We start from the raw sequence: 25,756 nt of genomic DNA, 5'->3' as shown, positions 1-25,756 counted from the left end.
GATCTCTAGTTGCCAGAAAGCCTTCTACTCAAATAGTTTTGTCCCTTGGCCTGTTAAAAACTTCAAAATTCAATGCTTGTCTAACTGTAGAAGTTCAAGTGTAATGTGAAGACATCTTGTTGCTCTACATAGTGTTCTTGTAGATATGATCCCGAAAGGAAGCCCCTTATTTCCAAGCGGTGCTCTTCCTAGTTTGGGCTGGTGCTACCAGATCAGGCTGCCCTGTGGCTTCCTGAGACGAAATGCACCTACATTGACGTTTTTTTGTTTTCTGATCTTTTTTGTAAAACTTAATTATGTTCTGCAAAACCAAAAACAAAAACAACAGCCTCTTCCCCCCCCCCTTTTTATTTTATTTTTTCCTACCTTACTCCCGGTCCTGGATATGACCTTAAACTACATCCGATGGTGAGGTCCAGCTTACGGGCTTGGGGAGTGTGGAGCCACCTCTTAATTGCCATTGCTCCCAGGTCCACCCTGACCCGGAGTGGTAGTACCTGTTAGGGTCCCAACAAAAAAAGAAAAAAGAAAACAAATATATTCTATTAAATTATCTATTTATTTATTTATTTTTTTGCCCTGTCGGTAGGGCATGAGAACAAACCGACTGCCCCCCCTGCAGAGGGTAAAAATCCCTCAATGGGGCAACCAGTTAGCTGTGGGTTGCTACCCGTAAAGTCTTAGGACGTGATCCTGGTGATTGAGCGAACCTAAACCAGGATACATAGAAGTTTAGGCACCGCAACACATTACTTTGGCCCTTACTTCGATTAGACGGGCGGTCGGAGAGGCCCGATCCGACCAATCGGCCAGTCACGCCAAGCCCCACCATATATTGCCCATTCCAAAAACCCACTACTAATACAACACATCCCCCCTCTCCCACAAATAACCCTACTCCCTAATATATGATGGAAAGCGGTGGCTGAGGGTCAATCGATTAGGTGTGAATATCGATGACGAGGCTGTAAACCCCTCAGGATTGCTACAGATCCCATAGCAATATCAAGAGAGAACAGATAATCATTATGATACCACCAAAGTCGGTTATATCATCATTGTATCCCTGTAGAGGCTGGGCGAATGGGTTTCCCCCCAGGCTCTTCCCAAATAGGACTCCGAGGTGGGTGGGGAACAAAGATGACGAAAAAAGAAAACAAAATATATGGCTTATTCCTCCCAAAAACCACCCAACCACCCAAAGAGAACCCACTCTGATGTCTCTGACATCAGTAGCTCTGAATAAGAGACGATAAAACCAAGGAACTCAACATTCGTAGTAATAGAATCAATGGAGGAAACTCCTTTGAGCAAACTATCACCTTTTAAAATTGAAAAAAATCTTAAAACTCTAAAACCAAAGTCTATTAAAAAACAATTTAACGGCAGCCTACTAATAGAAACCCATAACGAAGAACAAACTAAAGAAATATTGAAACTAAAATTATTTGAAAACATCAAAGTCAAATGCTACAGACATCCAGCCCTAAATACCTGCAAAGGAGTAGTGAAAAGCCACAAACTTGCACTTTGTCCCTTGGAGGAAATCCAGACAAACTTACAGAAACAGAATGTGTTAGATGTTCGCAGAGTTCAAATTAAAAAAAACGGTGAGAAAATCAATACCAATACATATATACTAACTTTCGATTCCCTCACCATACCCAAAGAAGTGAAAGTCGGATATATGAAAATAAATGTAGAAATTTATATTCCAAACCCCCTCCAATGCTTCAAGTGCCAGAAGTTTGGACACCATCAAGATCGGTGCACACGATTACCAGTGTGTGGAAGATGTGGAGAAAGTGGTCCACACATTGACTGCAGAAAAGATTTCAAGTGTGCCAACTGCCTGGGAAACCATGGCGCTGGCTCTAGATATTGCGAAATATGGAAAAGAGAAAAAGAAGTGACCAAACTAAAACATATAAAGAATATATCCTACCCAGAGGCCAGGAAAATCATCGAAACTAAAACATATGCAGATGCAACAAAAAAAACTAATCCAATTAACAATCAAAATGGTCATATACATGTAACGGATACAACTGACAAGAAAATTGATGTCCTAAGCAAACTAATAAAGGAAATGAAAGAACTATTAGAAGAAATGAGGAAAATGAATAGTGCAATGTCTGCAACCAATCCAAGGATAATATTAAGTAAAGACACTACTGAACCACAAAAAGAAACAAAACCACAAACCATTTCTACAAAAACAACCGAACAACCATCAAACACATCACAAGCCAGAAAAGAATCAAAAATCCCCCCAGACAAAAAAACAAAAACAAACAAAAACAGGAAAAGAAAGATCCCGATCTATATCTCGAACAGGGACTCCGACAGAAAATAGATTTGAGGGATTGGAGACGATGGAAGTTGAACACAATTCCAAATGATGAACAAAATATTACAATGGAATATCAGAGGGATAAAAGCAAACCAAAATGAACTCACATTATTAATAACAAATATGAGCCCAGCACTTGTCTGTCTACAGGAGACCTTTCTGAAAGAAAATAATACCATCAACATAAAACACTACACATCTTACAACTACATAAATAAAGATACGGACAGAGCTTCTGGAGGCACATCAATACTTGTGAAGAATGAAGTCCCTCAAAGACAAATAAATATAAACACAAACTTGCAAGCAATTGCAGTTTCAGTGACTCTACATAGAACTATAACACTTTGCTCAATATACATCCCTCCAAAAGATACAATCAACGAAACTGAGATAACTCAATTAATAAAACAACTCCCTAAACCCTTTTTTCTACTAGGAGATCTCAACAGTCACAATGTAATATGGGGAAGTAAAGAAACAAATAAAAAAGGAAAAGAAATAGAAAACATAATAAATAAAAATAATCTATGCCTCCTTAATAATCAAAACTACACCTATATGTACCCAGCAACAGGTACTTTCACCGCCATTGACCTTACCTTATGTGATCCTTCCATATATATGGACTATGACTGGAAAGTACACAATGACACCTGTGGGAGTGATCATTTCCCAATCATCCTGGAAAGTCTAAGTACTAGCACTGAACAAAAAACACCCAAATGGAACCTACATAAAGTGGATTGGGAAGACTTCCAGGAACAGTGCAAAAACCAATTAATTATCGAAAAGAATGATGAAGATGACCATTTGAACTACTTCATTAAAACACTCACAAACATAACAAATAATACCATACCGAAAACAACCAAAACCAACAATCACAACAAACCTTGGTTCACAAAAGAATGCAGAAAAGCCATCAGAGCTCGACGAGCTGCCTTGAGAAAATTCGAAAAGTATCCAATAAGCGAAAATCTGGATTTCTTCAAAAACAACAGAGCAAAAGCCAGACGAATCATAAAGGAATCCAAAAGAACAACCTGGAGAAATTATATATCCAAAATTAATGTGAATACCAAGGCGAAAACAGTTTGGAACATGATGAGGAAAATAGAAGGAAAGTGTAGTAGTACACCAATATCCCACATCTCTAAAGGCAACAAAATATACACCGATGAAAAAGACATTTCCAATAACATGGCAGATAATTTATCAAAAATTTCATCATGTGACAGACAAACAGAGAAATTCAAAAAGATTAGAGAAAAGGAAGAGAAAAAGAAAATTCTATTTAAATCACAAAATACTGAAAAATACAACCAACCTCTTACCTTGCCTGAATTAAAAGAATCGCTAACCAAATCCCATGACACAGCTACAGGGCCCGATGAAATTCCATATGAAATCCTCAAAAAACTTCCAGAAGCCTCAATGAAATACCTACTTGAAATTTTCAATATTATATGGTCCAGTGGAAACGTACCCGAGACCTGGAAAGAGGCCACAATAATACCAATCCCCAAATCTGAAAACTCAAACATCCAATCCCAATCAAGTAACGTCTCAGATCCATTGAATTTCAGGCCAATAGCTCTAACAAGCTGCATTTGTAAGACCATGGAAAGGATTATAAACAAAAGACTAATCTGGTTCCTGGAAACAGAGAATCTTATTACAGAATTTCAAACAGGATTCAGGAAAAACCGAAGTTCAATAGACCACATAGTCAGACTTGAAACCTTCATCAGAGAAGCCTTTGTAAGGAAAGAACATTTAACAGCAGTGTTTTTTGACATGGAAAAAGCCTACGATACTGTGTGGAAGTACGGTGTTACAAGGGATCTGAAGGCGCTTGGACTAAAAGGCAGAATGCCAATTTTTATTGAAAATTTTTAAAAAAATAGACGGTTCAGAATAAAGGTTGGCACAGCTCTCTCGGACTTGAAAGAACAAGAGAATGGAGTACCTCAAGGGAGTATACTGTCAGTGACCCTGTTCAGTATCCGAATTAACAACATTGTAAAAAACCTTAACCCTGGAGTAGATTGCTCCCTATATGTGGATGACTTCCTAATATGCTGTAGATCTAGATATATATCTATAATAGAAAGGAAGCTTCAATTGTGCTTAAACAAAGTAATGAGATGGACGGAAGAGAATGGATTTAGATTCTCCAAAAGAAAAACGAAATGCATGCATTTCTGCAAACTAAAGAACATGCATAATGATCCTGTCCTAACCATGGAAGGAATGCCCATACCCGTTACTGACCAGTACAAATTCTTAGGGATTTTATTTGACAAAAAGTTAACATTCATCCCACACATAAACTATCTGAAAAAAAAATGTAACAAAGCTGTAAATCTTTTGAGAGTGGTAGCACATACCGATTGGGGTGCAGACAGGGAAACACTCCTTAAACTTTACAGAGCACTAGTCCGCTCAAAGCTAGACTACGGTTGTTTCATATATGGATCAACCCGAACATCATATATAAAAAGCCTAGACCCTATTCACCATACTGGCCTAAGATTGGCCCTAGGAGCATACAGAACTTCCCCCGTGAACAGTCTATACACGGAAGCACACGAACCCCCACTAGATCTAAGGCGAGAAAAGTTAGCCCTTCAATATTTACTGAAACTGAAGTCTTGCCCAAACAACCCTGCATACCAATGTACCTTCTATCCTAAATATGAAGAACTCTTTAACATGAGAAGAAAAACTATCAAAACGTTCGGGCTCCGAATGAAGGAAAGCATTGAAGAATCGAAAATTCCAATCTCCAGCATTCACAACTTCATACTGCCTAAAACACCCCCATGGACCATGAAACAAGTTGAAATAAAACTCAACCTAAACAAAAAGTCCAAATCTACCACAAACCCTATTGAATACCACGACGAACTTCAACATTTAAAATTACAATATTCAGACTACACCTTTATCTACACAGACGGGTCTAAAAGCAACAATCACACTGGATGTGCAGCAACGTACCATAAAACCACAATGAAGAGAAATCTTCAAAATGAAGCATCTATATTCACTGCAGAGACTATAGCTATCGATCTAGCACTCAACATAATTTCAGAGGAAACCACCAAAAACTTCATCATTCTCACAGATTCTCTATCAGTCCTATTATCTATACAAAATCAAAAACAAGAAAATCCACTAACAACAAAATTAATAGAAAAAATCAATATTCTTTCAACTACTAAAAACATTATTCTTGTCTGGATCCCCAGCCATGTGGGGATCAAAGGCAATGACAGGGCAGATACAGCTGCAAAAAGATCTTCTCACCTTCCAACTGACAATTTTAAGATTCCACATACTGATCTTAGACCCCAGATAAAAGCATACATACAGGAAAAATGGCAACTGCGGTGGAGTCAGCAAGAGGGCAACAAATTATACTCAATCAAACCTGAACTTAAGGAACGATGTCCGGACATCAAGAGATCACGCCGAGAAGATGTGATACTGACTCGGCTGCGCATAGGGCACACCAACTTTACTCATTCTTATATACTAAATGGAGAATCGGCGCCAGAGTGCATCCCATGCCAGGAGACACTCACAGTAAAACATATCCTAGTTGGGTGTGATGACCTTGCCCCAACTAGAAAATTATATTATACAGAAAGCAATATGGAAGACCTTTTTGAAAAGGTCAACTCAGCAAATATTCTAGCATACCTAAGGAAAGTAAATTTATATAAGAAAATTTAAGGAAATTTAAAGTCATCCAAATATACACATCCATGTATAAATACAACATTTAATTTCTTAGTTCAATTTTATAAAAAAAGGGAGGAAAGGCTGAAAAAGTCATTCCCCCCCCTCCCAATAAAAAAAGTTAAAAAAAGGACTCCGGCATTAAATGACCACATAGGTTGATATGCCGTAAAATCAATCAATCAATCAATCAATCAATCCTAGTTTGGGGTTTATAAGAGTTTAAAAAAAAAAAATAAGATTAAAAAAAGTAAAACATTAGTGTTCCCATACCATTCTGTTTATTGCATAGTACACCATGTTAATTGCTAAGATAAAGCGTTTGCTGAGATATGGCTCAATAGTGTGGGAAGACAACTTATCTAGAAGAAGGAAAACTTTAATCTAAAACTTTCTTAGCTAACCATACTCAATTGTAGAAAAGGCCCCCAAAGTCAACACTGAGAAAAAATCTGAAGGGATGTTCCCAAAGCAATGTAAAATTGTATGGCAACATTTTCGTAATTCCTGTTACACTACTAGAACCATGTATATGTGTGTTTTTAGTTTTTTCTTTAAGTTCAATTTTAAATTTATTTAATCTCCCCCAAAAAAGTAGATTTAAAATTTTTTTTAATGGATTTTTTATTGAAAATTTCATTGTCTAACTCTTATGACATGACTTTACATTCTTGCTTTATTGTTGCATTTGTTTTCTATCTTGTTCAGGTGATGGTGACTAATGTTGCGAGTAGTGAAGAGATCCATATCCAATTGATTGAGGAAGATAATGTCCGCATGACAACACATCTTGTTACACAGTTAGCCAAAGTGAGTGAAAATGCAATTTTAAAAATCCTTGACAAGCATATGCTAACCAAGAGTATAACAATCATGGCAACAAATTATAAAATTGTAGCTTTTTTTTTATTAGTATTTCCTGCAATTATAGCTATTAAGAACTTTATATGATTTATTAGAACTCTTTGTGATTTAGTGAATTATTTCTATAAATGTTAATGTACTGAAGACAAAAATAACAATTTATTAACTAATTTGCAGAGAAAAACTTATTTTCTACAAATTTTTATATTCTCTGAAAATAAGTCAACTGATATGAATTAAAAAGTTTTACTTCCATACATGAAATAACTATTGATAACAATTTATCTTTGCAACACATATCCTCAATGTTCACTAGCCTTACATTCCATACCAGTATGTAAAACGGATGTTAAACACTGTATACACATACCTGATACACTCTTCTTGTGGTTGAGAGCAATGATATTTCCCTGGTTATTAATGAAATTTAAACTTTCTCAATCTACTCCAACTTGTGCTATTCCATCAGCACTAAGTTTACTTCCCTGTATTCCAATGTCATATCACCAACGCAACTAAACTTCTAGACAAGTTTAAAAAACCTTTGATATTCAAATATTTTTTCATTACATCAGAGTTCTCCTCGTTCCCATTCTACCTATTTACTTGGATGGTTATTGACAAGGTCAATTTTTAGTGTGTGTGTGTGGGGGGGGGGGATTGAGTTTCCGAAAAGGGACACTTTGAATTTGGATTAAAATTGCCTCGGTCTGGAAGGATTTGTCTTTACTGAACAAGAACAGATATAACCAGAACCCACCACAATCTTCTAATTTATATATGGCCCCCACCCCAGTAGAGTTTTGCTTAATCAGCGTTTCAATATGAATACAAAATATAACATGAATTTAAGATGGTTCTTTAAAACAAGTTTTTTTAAAACCAATTTTTTAAAAGTTAAATTCCTAAAAAAAAAATGTTTAATTCTCCATTGTATGTCTACATACTTCATAATGAAGTGACGAAAAAAAAACCCCGACATACTAAAACGTTGAAATAAATTTATTGTCTAGACTTTGTCAGAAAATATAAGTTTTTATTTTATTTTTTGTAAGGAGACATATTTTAGGTATATTTTTTTTTAATAGCTTTATAAACAAAAATTTTTTCACTTTTTGATATTTTTGCAAGTTAATTCTTTTTTTTTCTTTCGAAGAAAACCCCTTTTGTTTTTTTTCTTTCAAATTCAGAAACACATTGTTATAAGTCTGATTTCTTTCATTTTTCATTGCGAAAAAAGAGAAAAATTATTCAATTAGTTCAACATTTTAGGGAGAATTATTTTCTACAGACAAAAATAAATATGTACGGATTTCAGAAAAGTATAGTATTTAGTAACAAAAAAAAAATTTTTTTCCAATTGAAATTTATGGAAGAAGGAAGAAAAACCTTTAGCCTTTTAGGATAATTTTCAACATTTCGTCCATATTTTTGAGGGATTTCTTCAAGAAATGATAAAGATGATTGAGAAATAAAAAATAAAAAGAAATAGTTGTACCATGATGAGCTAGAAAGACATTTGGGTTTTTCCCCCACTTTGAAAAATGAAATAAATATATTTTATGTGCAAAGAGAAAGCGATTGAAAAAAGTGTGGAAACGAAGATAATCAGATTTCAAATGTTCCTTCTTGATCACCAATTTGCTTATGATAACTGATTAATTGTAAAAACCAATGATGGGTGATTAATTGTAAAAACCAATGATGGGTGATTAATTGTAAAAACCAATGATGGGTGATTAATTGTAAAAACCAATGATGGGTGATTAATTGTAAAAACCAATGATGGGTGATTAATTGTAAAAACCAATGATGGGTGATTAATTGTAAAAACCAGTTCTTTGTTTGATGTTATCAGAATTCATAATTAGCGCTGATTCAAGGAGTCCATAACATCATAATATCATACCTACTTTTATTCCTTGAAATTTATGTAAAACTTGAAGCTCAGATATCACCTGCACCCACCACTACCTTCTATTTTATGAATTACTCCCCCAATAAAATTACACATTGTCATCTCTAATATCAAAACAAAATATTTTTCTAGTGTTTGAAAATTTTCACTTGAATTTAAGATTGAATTCTTGAATACATTTTATCACTACATATGTTAGTTTTCTCAATGTTTTAAAAAATCTGAAGCATTTTTTTGTATTTGTTATTTTAAATGTTGAAACTTGATATAGTTTTATTAAATGTTTTATGTTTTTTTAACTAAATTTATTGGAAATTATAAAATTTCTTTGAAATTATATTCTGTAATCTTTTTGTTTTAAAAGATTTATACTGATAATAGCAGAAAATTTCCGTGCATTTCATCGCCAAGAGTTGGAGAAATTTATGCTTGCTGTTTTTCTGCTGACAATTTTTGGTACCGAGCTCAGATTCTGGCCGTAAATGGTTCAGATATTACAGTTAAATATATTGACTATGGTAATACTGAGATAACATCTTGTAGCAAGATTAAAGCACTTGTACCAGAGTTAAGAGAGATACCAGAACAGGTAACCATTTTTTTAATTATTTGTTTACATTACTATAATTACTAGCTAGACGCACGCAAGTTGCATGATATTATTTTCCATTCAGTTAAATTTTTATTTTCATCATAAGCTTCGTCTGTTATGTATATATCTATATTCTGTGGGGGAGAGAGATTAGTCATTTTTATATTAAAATTAAAAAAAAAAATGTTGCTGTATATGCAGAAGTGAGAATTTTATCATTCTACAGAATTCCAAATTTTAACTTCATATGGAGAATTTTCCCAATTTATTTAAGAGATTCTGTAGAAATGTAGGGTGAGAGTTTTAAATTTACCATAACCCACAGTTTTCACATTCACTTTAAAAATAAAGTTCCGTAAATTGCCTGACAAAATATACTGTTTTCATCTTAAAAATTCCCAACTCGTCACCGAATTTTCTTAACCGAATTCGTATGAACCTGTAGGAGCACTGGATGAGATAAAAAAAAGTTTTGTAGAAACGCGAAGAGAGGAGACCTGACTGAGCTTTTGGATCCAGAATCGATTTGTCTTCAATCGTGATATAGTGATTTGTTAGCCTTATGTGACCTTACCCTCAGAACTGCCGTGGTTTGAAACGTAATGTTGTTACCGGTACGTTTCTTGTGTGCAATCTATAGGCAAGGGAGACCACTCTATTCGTTTTGCTATAATTCTTTCAAATTTACAAAAGAAAGCCATGCATGCAAACATAACTTAAACAAGATCTGAGAGTGAACATGTTCTGTTAATAGATCTATACTTTGGGAAAAAAAGGGTGTCAGGTTTCCATCAGTTAAGAAAAAATTATTGAAATGATGTTGAGTAATTTAATACAATGGTTGTTTGCGAATGGGCCAGGAGACTGGTGTTCAATCCTAGATCAAGTCATATTTAAGATTAACAAAAGAAAATGGTATATGCCTTCTCGCTCAACATTCAGCATTATAATTCCGTTTAAACCACTAGTTTTCCTATTTAGCCATGTACTAATGCAAAGAACAAAAATGCCTACCAAATGAAAGATCCGTCTCTACTATGCCTGCCTCTCTGTATAACTTTTTTGTGTCAACTTGTGATTTATATTGTGAACCGTGTGTATTCTTATTTAGTTGTGTATTGTTTTTTTTGTTTTTTCATTGTTGATATGAAGTGGTATATAAAACTAATTGGCGTTTGTCAAGAATTTCCCCATGACTAAAAAAAAAAAAATTATTTTTTTAATTACTAAAGAAAAATTCTGCATGATGTATATAGCAATGATAGAAAGATAATATTGTCCATCAAAAATTATGTGATGAAGTAGTTTTTTTTTATTTTGTTTTGTTTAATTTTATGGCTAAACTATGAATCACAATCTTGCCAAGCAATTTAATTTTAAAAACAGTTGGAAGAAAGAAGACAACTCCAAATAATTTAATCTTGCAATATTGTAAAAAGCCATTCTTAACATGGGAAAGGGGACATTGCAAGAACTCAAATTCTTTTAAAAATTATTTTCTTCATAATAATTATACTAGTGTACTTGATTTTTTGGTATAAGATTTTTTTTTGTTATTGGTACGTTATACATGAGACTTTTTATTTTTGTTTTTTTTTATGAGAGAGGGGAGATTTGGATAAGTGGCAACAATTCTTTTTGGAATTTAAACGCATTACTTTATTGACAATAGAAACAGGATTTTATATTCATAACACCATAATATCGGGACTGACTGCAAGAGGATCTGAAATATAATTCATGAAACAAGATTTTATATTTGTTAAATGAATAAGATTGGCACCATTCTTTTAATATTAAACAGTTTATTTGGAATCTTAAATCCAATATTGATTGAGAGGGGAGGGGGATAACTAGTGTACCATTAATTTTCCTTATGTAAGAGTTTCTTAATTTGTATTGTCTGGCTTTGTTCCTAGCCAAGTAACGAATACTTAACAAAAACTTTTCACCATATGATTATTACAGTCCAATTTTGTTTCAAATACCTATATTTTTTTCCGTTCTCACAGTCAGCTGTTTGGCCTTTAACCCTTCCAGACAGTGAATCCTCTCAAATGTATACTTGAACAACAGTCGTACAAAACTAGTTTACTTAACAACCTTTGTATATTACAATATTATACACCCATAGATAACCTCTCTAGATCGTTTGACCACCAAACTGAATATCTGTCCTTTAAGAATATTTTTTTTCTGATGGTTTCATTGGAATTAAAAAGCAAATAGTTTCTCTGCTCCACCTTTCTTCCACTTTTTTTCATTTCTTTGAGTTTATCTTTTTATTTCTTCCAGGTAATCTGTTGTGCTCTTGGTATTTCCCCCACGAATACGCGTGAAGATCTCAATCTTCTTGTGAAACAAGAAATAAAATGCGATCAACCTTACAGATTAAAAGTGATTAGAACTGGTCAACCGTACATTATCGAACTCTATAATGAACGTAAGACTTTTTTGTTTTTTACTTTCAATGCAAGAATGTTTAAATGCTGCTTGTCACAGACGAATTCAGAGTATGTGTTCGATAAAAAGTAACAAATGCAGAAATCTTTAATGCATAATTGTATCGTTCGTATTGAAGAGTGAACCTCCCAAAAACTCATTTAGAATTGATTATTACTTAGCACTTATAGCTGTTGTGCCATTGAAGAGAAATGCTTTTCTAACACAAATCAAGATTATTTATTGAAATAGACAAACTTTCAATAAAATTTACTTCTATTTAAACAATGAACAATTTACAAAATATTTGTCAAAATTAGATTTATTCCAATGATTGCTACAAATGACCACAAAATATATCAATAAAATTTACTTCTATTTAAACAATGAACAATTTACAAAATATTTGTCAAAATTAGATTTATTCCAATGATTGCTACAAATGACCACAAAATATATCAATAAAATTTACTTCTATTTAAACAATGAACAATTTACAAAATATTTGTCAAAATTAGATTTATTCCAATGATTGCTACAAATGACCACAAAATATATCAATAAAATTTACTTCTATTTAAACAATGAACAATTTACAAAATATTTGTCAAAATTAGATTTATTCCAATGATTGCTACAAATGACCACAAAATATATCAATAAAATTTACTTCTATTTAAACAATGAGCAATTTACAAAATATTTGTCAAAATTAGATTTATTCCAATGATTGCTACAAATGACCACAAAATATATCAATAAAATTTACTTCTATTTAAACAATGAACAATTTACAAAATATTTGTCAAAATTAGATTTATTCCAATGATTGCTACAAATGACCACAAAATATATCAATAAAATTTACTTCTATTAAAACAATGAACAATTTACAAAATATTTGTCAAAATTAGATTTATTCCAATGATTGCTACAAATGACCACAAAATATATCAATAAAATTTACTTCTATTTAAACAATGAACAATTTACAAAATATTTGTCAAAATTAGATTTATTCCAATAATTGCTACAAATGACCACAAAATATATCAATAAAATTTACTTCTATTTAAACAATGAACAATTTACAAAATATTTGTCAAAATTAGATTTATTCCAATGATTGCTACAAATGACCACAAAATATATCAATAAAATTTACTTCTATTTAAACAATGAACAATTTACAAAATATTTGTCAAAATTAGATTTATTCCAATGATTGCTACAAATGACCACAAAATATATCAATAAAATTTACTTCTATTTAAACAATGAACAATTTACAAAATATTTGTCAAAATTAGATTTATTCCAATAATTGCTACAAATGACCACAAAATATATCAATAAAATTTACTTCTATTTAAACAATGAACAATTTACAAAATATTTGTCAAAATTAGATTTATTCCAATGATTGCTACAAATGACCACAAAATATATCAATAAAATTTACTTCTATTTAAACAATGAACAATTTACAAAATATTTGTCAAAATTAGATTTATTCCAATGATTGCTACAAATGACCACAAAATATTTGTCAAAATTAGATTTATTCCAATGATTGCTACAAATGACCACAAAATATTTGTCAAAATTAGATTTATTCCAATGATTGCTACAAATGACCACAAAATATATCAATAAAATTTACTTCTATTTAAACAATGAACAATTTACAAAATATTTGTCAAAATTAGATTTATTCCAATGATTGCTACAAATGACCACAAAATATATCAATAAAATTTACTTCTATTTAAACAATGAACAATTTACAAAATATTTGTCAAAATTATATTTATTCCAATGATTGCTACAAATGACCACAAAATATATCAATAAAATTTACTTCTATTTAAACAATGAACAATTTACAAAATATTTGTCAAAATTAGATTTATTCCAATAATTGCTACAAATGACCACAAAATATATCAATAAAATTTACTTCTATTTAAACAATGAACAATTTACAAAATATTTGTCAAAATTAGATTTATTCCAATGATTGCTACAAATGACCACAAAATATATCAATAAAATTTACTTCTATTTAAACAATGAACAATTTACAAAATATTTGTCAAAATTAGATTTATTCCAATGATTGCTACAAATGACCACAAAATATATCAATAAAATTTACTTCTATTTAAACAATGAACAATTTACAAAATATTTGTCAAAATTAGATTTATTCCAATAATTGCTACAAATGACCACAAAATATATCAATAAAATTTACTTCTATTTAAACAATGAACAATTTACAAAATATTTGTCAAAATTAGATTTATTCCAATGATTGCTACAAATGACCACAAAATATATCAATAAAATTTACTTCTATTTAAACAATGAACAATTTACAAAATATTTGTCAAAATTAGATTTATTCCAATGATTGCTACAAATGACCACAAAATATATCAATAAAATTTACTTCTATTTAAACAATGAACAATTTACAAAATATTTGTCAAAATTAGATTTATTCCAATAATTGCTACAAATGACCACAAAATATATCAATAAAATTTACTTCTATTTAAACAATGAACAATTTACAAAATATTTGTCAAAATTAGATTTATTCCAATGATTGCTACAAATGACCACAAAATATTTGTCAAAATTAGATTTATTCCAATGATTGCTACAAATGACCACAAAATATTTGTCAAAATTAGATTTATTCCAATGATTGCTACAAATGACCACAAAATATTTGTCAAAATTAGATTTATTCCAATGATTGCTACAAATGACCACAAAATATTTGTCAAAATTAGATTTATTCCAATGATTGCTACAAATGACCACAAAATATATCAATAAAATTTACTTCTATTTAAACAATGAACAATTTACAAAATATTTGTCAAAATTAGATTTATTCCAATGATTGCTACAAATGACCACAAAATATTTGTCAAAATTAGATTTATTCCAATGATTGCTACAAATGACCACAAAATATTTGTCAAAATTAGATTTATTCCAATGATTGCTACAAATGACCACAAAATATTTGTCAAAATTAGATTTATTCCAATGATTGCTACAAATGACCACAAAATATTTGTCAAAATTAGATTTATTCCAATGATTGCTACAAATGACCACAAAATATTTGTCAAAATTAGATTTATTCCAATGATTGCTACAAATGACCACAAAATATTTGTCAAAATTAGATTTATTCCAATGATTGCTACAAATGACCACAAAATATTTGTCAAAATTAGATTTATTCCAATGATTGCTACAAATGACCACAAAATATTTGTCAAAATTAGATTTATTCCAATGATTGCTACAAATGACCACAAAATATTTGTCAAAATTAGATTTATTCCAATGATTGCTACAAATGACCACAAAATATATCAATAAAATTTACTTCTATTTAAACAATGAACAATTTACAAAATATTTGTCAAAATTAGATTTATTCCAATGATTGCTACAAATGACCACAAAATATTTGTCAAAATTAGATTTATTCCAATGATTGCTACAAATGACCACAAAATATTTGTCAAAATTAGATTTATTCCAATGATTGCTACAAATGACCACAAAATATTTGTCAAAATTAGATTTATTCCAATGATTGCTAAAAATGACCACAAAATATTTGTCAAAATTAGATTTATTCCAATGATTGCTACAAATGACCACAAAATATTTGTCAAAATTAGATTTATTCCAATGATTGCTACAAATGACCACAAAATATTTGTCAAAATTAGATTTATTCCAATGATTGCTACAAATGACCACAAAATATTTGTCAAAATTAGATTTATTCCAATGATTGCTACAAATGACCACAAAATATTTGTCAAAATTAGATTTATTCCAATGATTGCTACAAATGACCACAAAATATATCAATAAAATTTACTTCTATTTAAACAATGAACAATTTACAAAATATTTGTCAAAATTAGATTTATTCCAATGATTGCTACAAATGACCACAAAATATATCAATAAAATTTACTTCTATTTAAACAATGAACAATTTACAAAATATTTGTCAAAATTAGATTTATTCCAATGATTGCTACAAATGACCACAAAATATATCAATAAAATTTACTTCTATTTAAACAATGAACAATTTACAAAATATTTGTCAAAATTAGATTTATTCCAATGATTGCTACAAATGACCACAAAATATTTGTCAAAATTAGATTTATTCCAATGATTGCTACAAATGACCACAAAATATTTGTCAAAATTAGATTTATTCCAATGATTGCTACAAATGACCACAAAATATTTGTCAAAATTAGATTTATTCCAATGATTGCTACAAATGACCACAAAATATTTGTCAAAATTAGATTTATTCCAATGATTGCTACAAATGACCACAAAATATATCAATAAAATTTACTTCTATTTAAACAATGAACAATTTACAAAATATTTGTCAAAATTAGATTTATTCCAATGATTGCTACAAATGACCACAAAATATTTGTCAAAATTAGATTTATTCCAATGATTGCTACAAATGACCACAAAATATTTGTCAAAATTAGATTTATTCCAATGATTGCTACAAATGACCACAAAATATTTGTCAAAATTAGATTTATTCCAATGATTGCTACAAATGACCACAAAATATATCAATAAAATTTACTTCTATTTAAACAATGAACAATTTACAAAATATTTGTCAAAATTAGATTTATTCCAATGATTGCTACAAATGACCACAAAATATTTGTCAAAATTAGATTTATTCCAATGATTGCTACAAATGACCACAAAATATTTGTCAAAATTAGATTTATTCCAATGATTGCTACAAATGACCACAAAATATTTGTCAAAATTAGATTTATTCCAATGATTGCTACAAATGACCACAAAATATTTGTCAAAATTAGATTTATTCCAATGATTGCTACAAATGACAACAAAATATTTGTCAAAATTAGATTTATTCCAATGATTGCTACGAATGACCACAAAATATATCAATAAAATTTACTTCTATTTAAACAATGAACAATTTACAAAATATTTGTCAAAATTAGATTTATTCCAATGATTGCTACAAATGACCACAAAATATATCAATAAAATTTACTTCTATTTAAACAATGAACAATTTACAAAATATTTGTCAAAATTAGATTTATTCCAATGATTGCTACAAATGACCACAAAATATTTGTCAAAATTAGATTTATTCCAATGATTGCTACAAATGACCACAAAATATTTGTCAAAATTAGATTTATTCCAATGATTGCTACAAATGACCACAAAATATTTGTCAAAATTAGATTTATTCCAATGATTGCTACAAATAACCACAAAATATATCAATAAAATTTACTTCTATTTAAACAATGAACAATTTACAAAATATTTGTCAAAATTAGATTTATTCCAATGATTGCTACAAATGACCACAAAATATTTGTCAAAATTAGATTTATTCCAATGATTGCTACAAATGACCACAAAATATTTGTCAAAATTAGATTTATTCCAATGATTGCTACAAATGACCACAAAATATTTGTCAAAATTAGATTTATTCCAATGATTGCTACAAATGACCACAAAATATTTGTCAAAATTAGATTTATTCCAATGATTGCTACAAATGACCACAAAATATATCAATAAAATTTACTTCTATTTAAACAATGAACAATTTACAAAATATTTGTCAAAATTAGATTTATTCCAATGATTGCTACAAATGACCACAAAATATTTGTCAAAATTAGATTTATTCCAATGATTGCTACAAATGACCACAAAATATATCAATAAAATTTACTTCTATTTAAACAATGAACAATTTACAAAATATTTGTCAAAATTAGATTTATTCCAATGATTGCTACAAATGACCACAAAATATTTGTCACAATTAGATTTATTCCAATGATTGCTACAAATGACCACAAAATATTTGTCAAAATTAGATTTATTCCAATGATTGCTACAAATGACCACAAAATATTTGTCAAAATTAGATTTATTCCAATGATTGCTACAAATGACCACAAAATATTTGTCAAAATTAGATTTATTCCAATGATTGCTAAAAATGACCACAAAATATTTGTCAAAATTAGATTTATTCCAATGATTGCTACAAATGACCACAAAATATATCAATAAAATTTACTTCTATTTAAACAATGAACAATTTACAAAATATTTGTCAAAATTAGATTTATTCCAATGATTGCTACAAATGACCACAAAATATTTGTCAAAATTAGATTTATTCCAATGATTGCTACAAATGACCACAAAATATTTGTCAAAATTAGATTTATTCCAATGATTGCTACAAATGACCACAAAATATTTGTCAAAATTAGATTTATTCCAATGATTGCTACAAATGACCACAAAATATATCAATAAAATTTACTTCTATTTAAACAATGAACAATTTACAAAATATTTGTCAAAATTAGATTTATTCCAATGATTGCTACAAATGACCACAAAATATATCAATAAAATTTACTTCTATTTAAACAATGAACAATTTACAAAATATTTGTCAAAATTAGATTTATTCCAATGATTGCTACAAATGACCACAAAATATATCAATAAAATTTACTTCTATTTAAACAATGAACAATTTACAAAATATTTGTCAAAATTAGATTTATTCCAATGATTGCTACAAATGACCACAAAATATTTGTCAAAATTAGATTTATTCCAATGATTGCTACAAATGACCACAAAATATTTGTCAAAATTAGATTTATTCCAATGATTGCTACAAATGACCACAAAATATATCAATAAAATTTACTTCTATTTAAACAATGAACAATTTACAAAATATTTGTCAAAATTAGATTTATTCCAATGATTGCTACAAATGACCACAAAATATATCAATAAAATTTACTTCTATTTAAACAATGAACAATTTACAAAATATTTGTCAAAATTAGATTTATTCCAATGATTGCTACAAATGACCACAAAATATATCAATAAAATTTACTTCTATTTAAACAATGAACAATTTACAAAATATTTGTCAAAATTAGATTTATTCCAATGATTGCTACAAATGACCACAAAATATTTGTCAAAATTAGATTTATTCCAACGATTGCTACAAATGACCACAAAATATTTGTCAAAATTAGATTTATTCCAATGATTGCTACAAATGACCACAAAATATATCAATAAAATTTACTTCTATTTAAACAATGAACAATTTACAAAATATTTGTCAAAATTAGATTTATTCCAATGATTGCTACAAATGACCACAAAATATATCAATAAAATTTACTTCTATTTAAACAATGAACAATTTACAAAATATTTGTCAAAATTAGATTTATTCCAATGATTGCTACAAATGACCACAAAATATATCAATAAAATTTACTTCTATTTAAACAATGAACAATTTACAAAATATTTGTCAAAATTAGATTTATTCCAATGATTGCTACAAATGACCACAAAATATTTGTCAAAATTAGATTTATTCCAATGATTGCTACAAATGACCACAAAATATTTGTCAAAATTAGATTTATTCCAATGATTGCTACAAATGACCACAAAATATATCAATAAAATTTACTTCTATTTAAACAATGAACAATTTACAAAATATTTGTCAAAATTAGATTTATTCCAATGATTGCTACAAATGACCACAAAATATATCAATAAAATTTACTTCTATTTAAACAATGAACAATTTACAAAATATTTGTCAAAATTAGATTTATTCCAATGATTGCTACAAATGACCACAAAATATATCAATAAAATTTACTTCTATTTAAACAATGAACAATTTACAAAATATTTGTCAAAATTAGATTTATTCCAATGATTGCTACAAATGACCACAAAATATTTGTCAAAATTAGATTTATTCCAATGATTGCTACAAATGACCACAAAATATTTGTCAAAATTAGATTTATTCCAATGATTGCTACAAATGACCACAAAATATTTGTCAAAATTAGATTTATTCCAATGATTGCTACAAATGACCACAAAATATTTGTCAAAATTAGATTTATTCCAATGATTGCTACAAATGACCACAAAATATTTGTCAAAATTAGATTTATTCCAATGATTGCTACAAATGACCACAAAATATATCAATAAAATTTACTTCTATTTAAACAATGAACAATTTACAAAATATTTGTCAAAATTAGATTTATTCCAATGATTGCTACAAATGACCACAAAATATTTGTCAAAATTAGATTTATTCCAATGATTGCTACAAATGACCACAAAATATATCAATAAAATTTACTTCTATTTAAACAATGAACAATTTACAAAATATTTGTCAAAATTAGATTTATTCCAATGATTGCTACAAATGACCACAAAATATATCAATAAAATTTACTTCTATTTAAACAATGAACAATTTACAAAATATTTGTCAAAATTAGATTTATTCCAATGATTGCTACAAATGACCACAAAATATATCAATAAAATTTACTTCTATTTAAACAATGAACAATTTACAAAATATTTGTCAAAATTAGATTTATTCCAATAATTGCTACAAATGACCACAAAATATATCAATAAAATTTACTTCTATTTAAACAATGAACAATTTACAAAATATTTGTCAAAATTAGATTTATTCCAATGATTGCTACAAATGACCACAAAATATATCAATAAAATTTACTTCTATTTAAACAATGAACAATTTACAAAATATTTGTCAAAATTAGATTTATTCCAATGATTGCTACAAATGACCACAAAATATATCAATAAAATTTACTTCTATTTAAACAATGAACAATTTACAAAATATTTGTCAAAATTAGATTTATTCCAATGATTGCTACAAATGACCACAAAATATATCAATAAAATTTACTTCTATTTAAACAATGAACAATTTACAAAATATTTGTCAAAATTAGATTTATTCCAATGATTGCTACAAATGACCACAAAATATATCAATAAAATTTACTTCTATTTAAACAATGAACAATTTACAAAATATTTGTCAAAATTAGATTTATTCCAATAATTGCTACAAATGACCACAAAATATATCAATAAAATTTACTTCTATTTAAACAATGAACAATTTACAAAATATTTGTCAAAATTAGATTTATTCCAATGATTGCTACAAATGACCACAAAATATATCAATAAAATTTACTTCTATTTAAACAATGAACAATTTACAAAATATTTGTCAAAATTAGATTTATTCCAATGATTGCTACAAATGACCACAAAATATTTGTCAAAATTAGATTTATTCCAATGATTGCTACAAATGACCACAAAATATTTGTCAAAATTAGATTTATTCCAATGATTGCTACAAATGACCACAAAATATATCAATAAAATTTACTTCTATTTAAACAATGAACAATTTACAAAATATTTGTCAAAATTAGATTTATTCCAATGATTGCTACAAATGACCACAAAATATATCAATAAAATTTACTTCTATTTAAACAATGAACAATTTACAAAATATTTGTCAAAATTAGATTTATTCCAATAATTGCTACAAATGACCACAAAATATATCAATAAAATTTACTTCTATTTAAACAATGAACAATTTACAAAATATTTGTCAAAATTAGATTTATTCCAATGATTGCTACAAATGACCACAAAATATATCAATAAAATTTACTTCTATTTAAACAATGAACAATTTACAAAATATTTGTCAAAATTAGATTTATTCCAATAATTGCTACAAATGACCACAAAATATATCAATAAAATTTACTTCTATTTAAACAATGAACAATTTACAAAATATTTGTCAAAATTAGATTTATTCCAATGATTGCTACAAATGACCACAAAATATATCAATAAAATTTACTTCTATTTAAACAATGAACAATTTACAAAATATTTGTCAAAATTAGATTTATTCCAATGATTGCTACAAATGACCACAAAATATATCAATAAAATTTACTTCTATTTAAACAATGAACAATTTACAAAATATTTGTCAAAATTAGATTTATTCCAATGATTGCTACAAATGACCACAAAATATATCAATAAAATTTACTTCTATTTAAACAATGAACAATTTACAAAATATTTGTCAAAATTAGATTTATTCCAATGATTGCTACAAATGACCACAAAATATATCAATAAAATTTACTTCTATTTAAACAATGAACAATTTACAAAATATTTGTCAAAATTAGATTTATTCCAATAATTGCTACAAATGACCACAAAATATATCAATAAAATTTACTTCTATTTAAACAATGAACAATTTACAAAATATTTGTCAAAATTAGATTTATTCCAATGATTGCTACAAATGACCACAAAATATATCAATAAAATTTACTTCTATTTAAACAATGAACAATTTACAAAATATTTGTCAAAATTAGATTTATTCCAATGATTGCTACAAATGACCACAAAATATTTGTCAAAATTAGATTTATTCCAATGATTGCTACAAATGACCACAAAATATTTGTCAAAATTAGATTTATTCCAATGATTGCTACAAATGACCACAAAATATATCAATAAAATTTACTTCTATTTAAACAATGAACAATTTACAAAATATTTGTCAAAATTAGATTTATTCCAATGATTGCTACAAATGACCACAAAATATATCAATAAAATTTACTTCTATTAAAACAATGAACAATTTACAAAATATTTGTCAAAATTAGATTTATTCCAATGATTGCTACAAATGACCACAAAATATATCAATAAAATTTACTTCTATTTAAACAATGAACAATTTACAAAATATTTGTCAAAATTAGATTTATTCCAATAATTGCTACAAATGACCACAAAATATATCAATAAAATTTACTTCTATTTAAACAATGAACAATTTACAAAATATTTGTCAAAATTAGATTTATTCCAATGATTGCTACAAATGACCACAAAATATATCAATAAAATTTACTTCTATTTAAACAATGAACAATTTACAAAATATTTGTCAAAATTAGATTTATTCCAATGATTGCTACAAATGACCACAAAATATATCAATAAAATTTACTTCTATTTAAACAATGAACAATTTACAAAATATTTGTCAAAATTAGATTTATTCCAATAATTGCTACAAATGACCACAAAATATATCAATAAAATTTACTTCTATTTAAACAATGAACAATTTACAAAATATTTGTCAAAATTAGATTTATTCCAATGATTGCTACAAATGACCACAAAATATATCAATAAAATTTACTTCTATTTAAACAATGAACAATTTACAAAATATTTGTCAAAATTAGATTTATTCCAATAATTGCTACAAATGACCACAAAATATATCAATAAAATTTACTTCTATTTAAACAATGAACAATTTACAAAATATTTGTCAAAATTAGATTTATTCCAATGATTGCTACAAATGACCACAAAATATTTGTCAAAATTAGATTTATTCCAATGATTGCTACAAATGACCACAAAATATTTGTCAAAATTAGATTTATTCCAATGATTGCTACAAATGACCACAAAATATTTGTCAAAATTAGATTTATTCCAATGATTGCTACAAATGACCACAAAATATTTGTCAAAATTAGATTTATTCCAATGATTGCTACAAATGACCACAAAATATATCAATAAAATTTACTTCTATTTAAACAATGAACAATTTACAAAATATTTGTCAAAATTAGATTTATTCCAATGATTGCTACAAATGACCACAAAATATTTGTCAAAATTAGATTTATTCCAATGATTGCTACAAATGACCACAAAATATTTGTCAAAATTAGATTTATTCCAATGATTGCTACAAATGACCACAAAATATTTGTCAAAATTAGATTTATTCCAATGATTGCTACAAATGACCACAAAATATTTGTCAAAATTAGATTTATTCCAATGATTGCTACAAATGACCACAAAATATTTGTCAAAATTAGATTTATTCCAATGATTGCTACAAATGACCACAAAATATTTGTCAAAATTAGATTTATTCCAATGATTGCTACAAATGACCACAAAATATATCAATAAAATTTACTTCTATTTAAACAATGAACAATTTACAAAATATTTGTCAAAATTAGATTTATTCCAATGATTGCTACAAATGACCACAAAATATTTGTCAAAATTAGATTTATTCCAATGATTGCTACAAATGACCACAAAATATTTGTCAAAATTAGATTTATTCCAATGATTGCTACAAATGACCACAAAATATTTGTCAAAATTAGATTTATTCCAATGATTGCTACAAATGACCACAAAATATTTGTCAAAATTAGATTTATTCCAATGATTGCTACAAATGACCACAAAATATTTGTCAAAATTAGATTTATTCCAATGATTGCTACAAATGACCACAAAATATTTGTCAAAATTAGATTTATTCCAATGATTGCTACAAATGACCACAAAATATTTGTCAAAATTAGATTTATTCCAATGATTGCTACAAATGACCACAAAATATTTGTCAAAATTAGATTTATTCCAATGATTGCTACAAATGACCACAAAATATTTGTCAAAATTAGATTTATTCCAATGATTGCTACAAATGACCACAAAATATATCAATAAAATTTACTTCTATTTAAAAAATGAACAATTTACAAAATATTTGTCAAAATTAGATTTATTCCAATGATTGCTACAAATGACCACAAAATATTTGTCAAAATTAGATTTATTCCAATGATTGCTACAAATGACCACAAAATATTTGTCAAAATTAGATTTATTCCAATGATTGCTACAAATGACCACAAAATATTTGTCAAAATTAGATTTATTCCAATGATTGCTACAAATGACCACAAAATATTTGTCAAAATTAGATTTATTCCAATGATTGCTACAAATGACCACAAAATATTTGTCAAAATTAGATTTATTCCAATGATTGCTACAAATGACCACAAAATATTTGTCAAAATTAGATTTATTCCAATGATTGCTACAAATGACCACAAAATATTTGTCAAAATTAGATTTATTCCAATGATTGCTACAAATGACCACAAAATATTTGTCAAAATTAGATTTATTCCAATGATTGCTACAAATGACCACAAAATATATCAATAAAATTTACTTCTATTTAAACAATGAACAATTTACAAAATATTTGTCAAAATTAGATTTATTCCAATGATTGCTACAAATGACCACAAAATATATCAATAAAATTTACTTCTATTTAAACAATGAACAATTTACAAAATATTTGTCAAAATTAGATTTATTCCAATGATTGCTACAAATGACCACAAAATATATCAATAAAATTTACTTCTATTTAAACAATGAACAATTTACAAAATATTTGTCAAAATTAGATTTATTCCAATGATTGCTACAAATGACCACAAAATATTTGTCAAAATTAGATTTATTCCAATGATTGCTACAAATGACCACAAAATATTTGTCAAAATTAGATTTATTCCAATGATTGCTACAAATGACCACAAAATATTTGTCAAAATTAGATTTATTCCAATGATTGCTACAAATGACCACAAAATATTTGTCAAAATTAGATTTATTCCAATGATTGCTACAAATGACCACAAAATATATCAATAAAATTTACTTCTATTTAAACAATGAACAATTTACAAAATATTTGTCAAAATTAGATTTATTCCAATGATTGCTACAAATGACCACAAAATATTTGTCAAAATTAGATTTATTCCAATGATTGCTACAAATGACCACAAAATATTTGTCAAAATTAGAT

At 27.7% G+C, this 25,756-nt stretch overlaps 1 protein-coding gene across 2 annotated transcripts in view; it reads left to right on the top strand.

The window, feature by feature from the left end:
• The window catches only part of LOC145283484 (tudor domain-containing protein 1-like), a 124,313-nt gene that overhangs the window by 51,047 nt on the left and 47,510 nt on the right, over positions 1-25,756 (top strand). For both annotated transcript variants that reach the window (XM_080132306.1, XM_080132305.1), the window contains 3 exons: positions 6,812-6,913; positions 9,250-9,474; positions 11,773-11,920. In XM_080132306.1, the coding sequence (XP_079988432.1) occupies positions 6,812-6,913; positions 9,250-9,474; positions 11,773-11,920 (475 nt within the window). The remainder of the gene's footprint in view (positions 1-6,811; positions 6,914-9,249; positions 9,475-11,772; positions 11,921-25,756) is intronic.

Source organism: Euprymna scolopes, chromosome 8 (assembly GCF_053919585.1).
Source record: "Euprymna scolopes isolate OS-2025 chromosome 8, ASM5391958v1, whole genome shotgun sequence".
NCBI lineage: Eukaryota > Metazoa > Mollusca > Cephalopoda > Sepiida > Sepiolidae > Euprymna > Euprymna scolopes.
The sequence above is the reverse complement of the archived record's forward strand: the minus strand, read 5'-3'. Positions and strand labels throughout refer to the sequence as shown.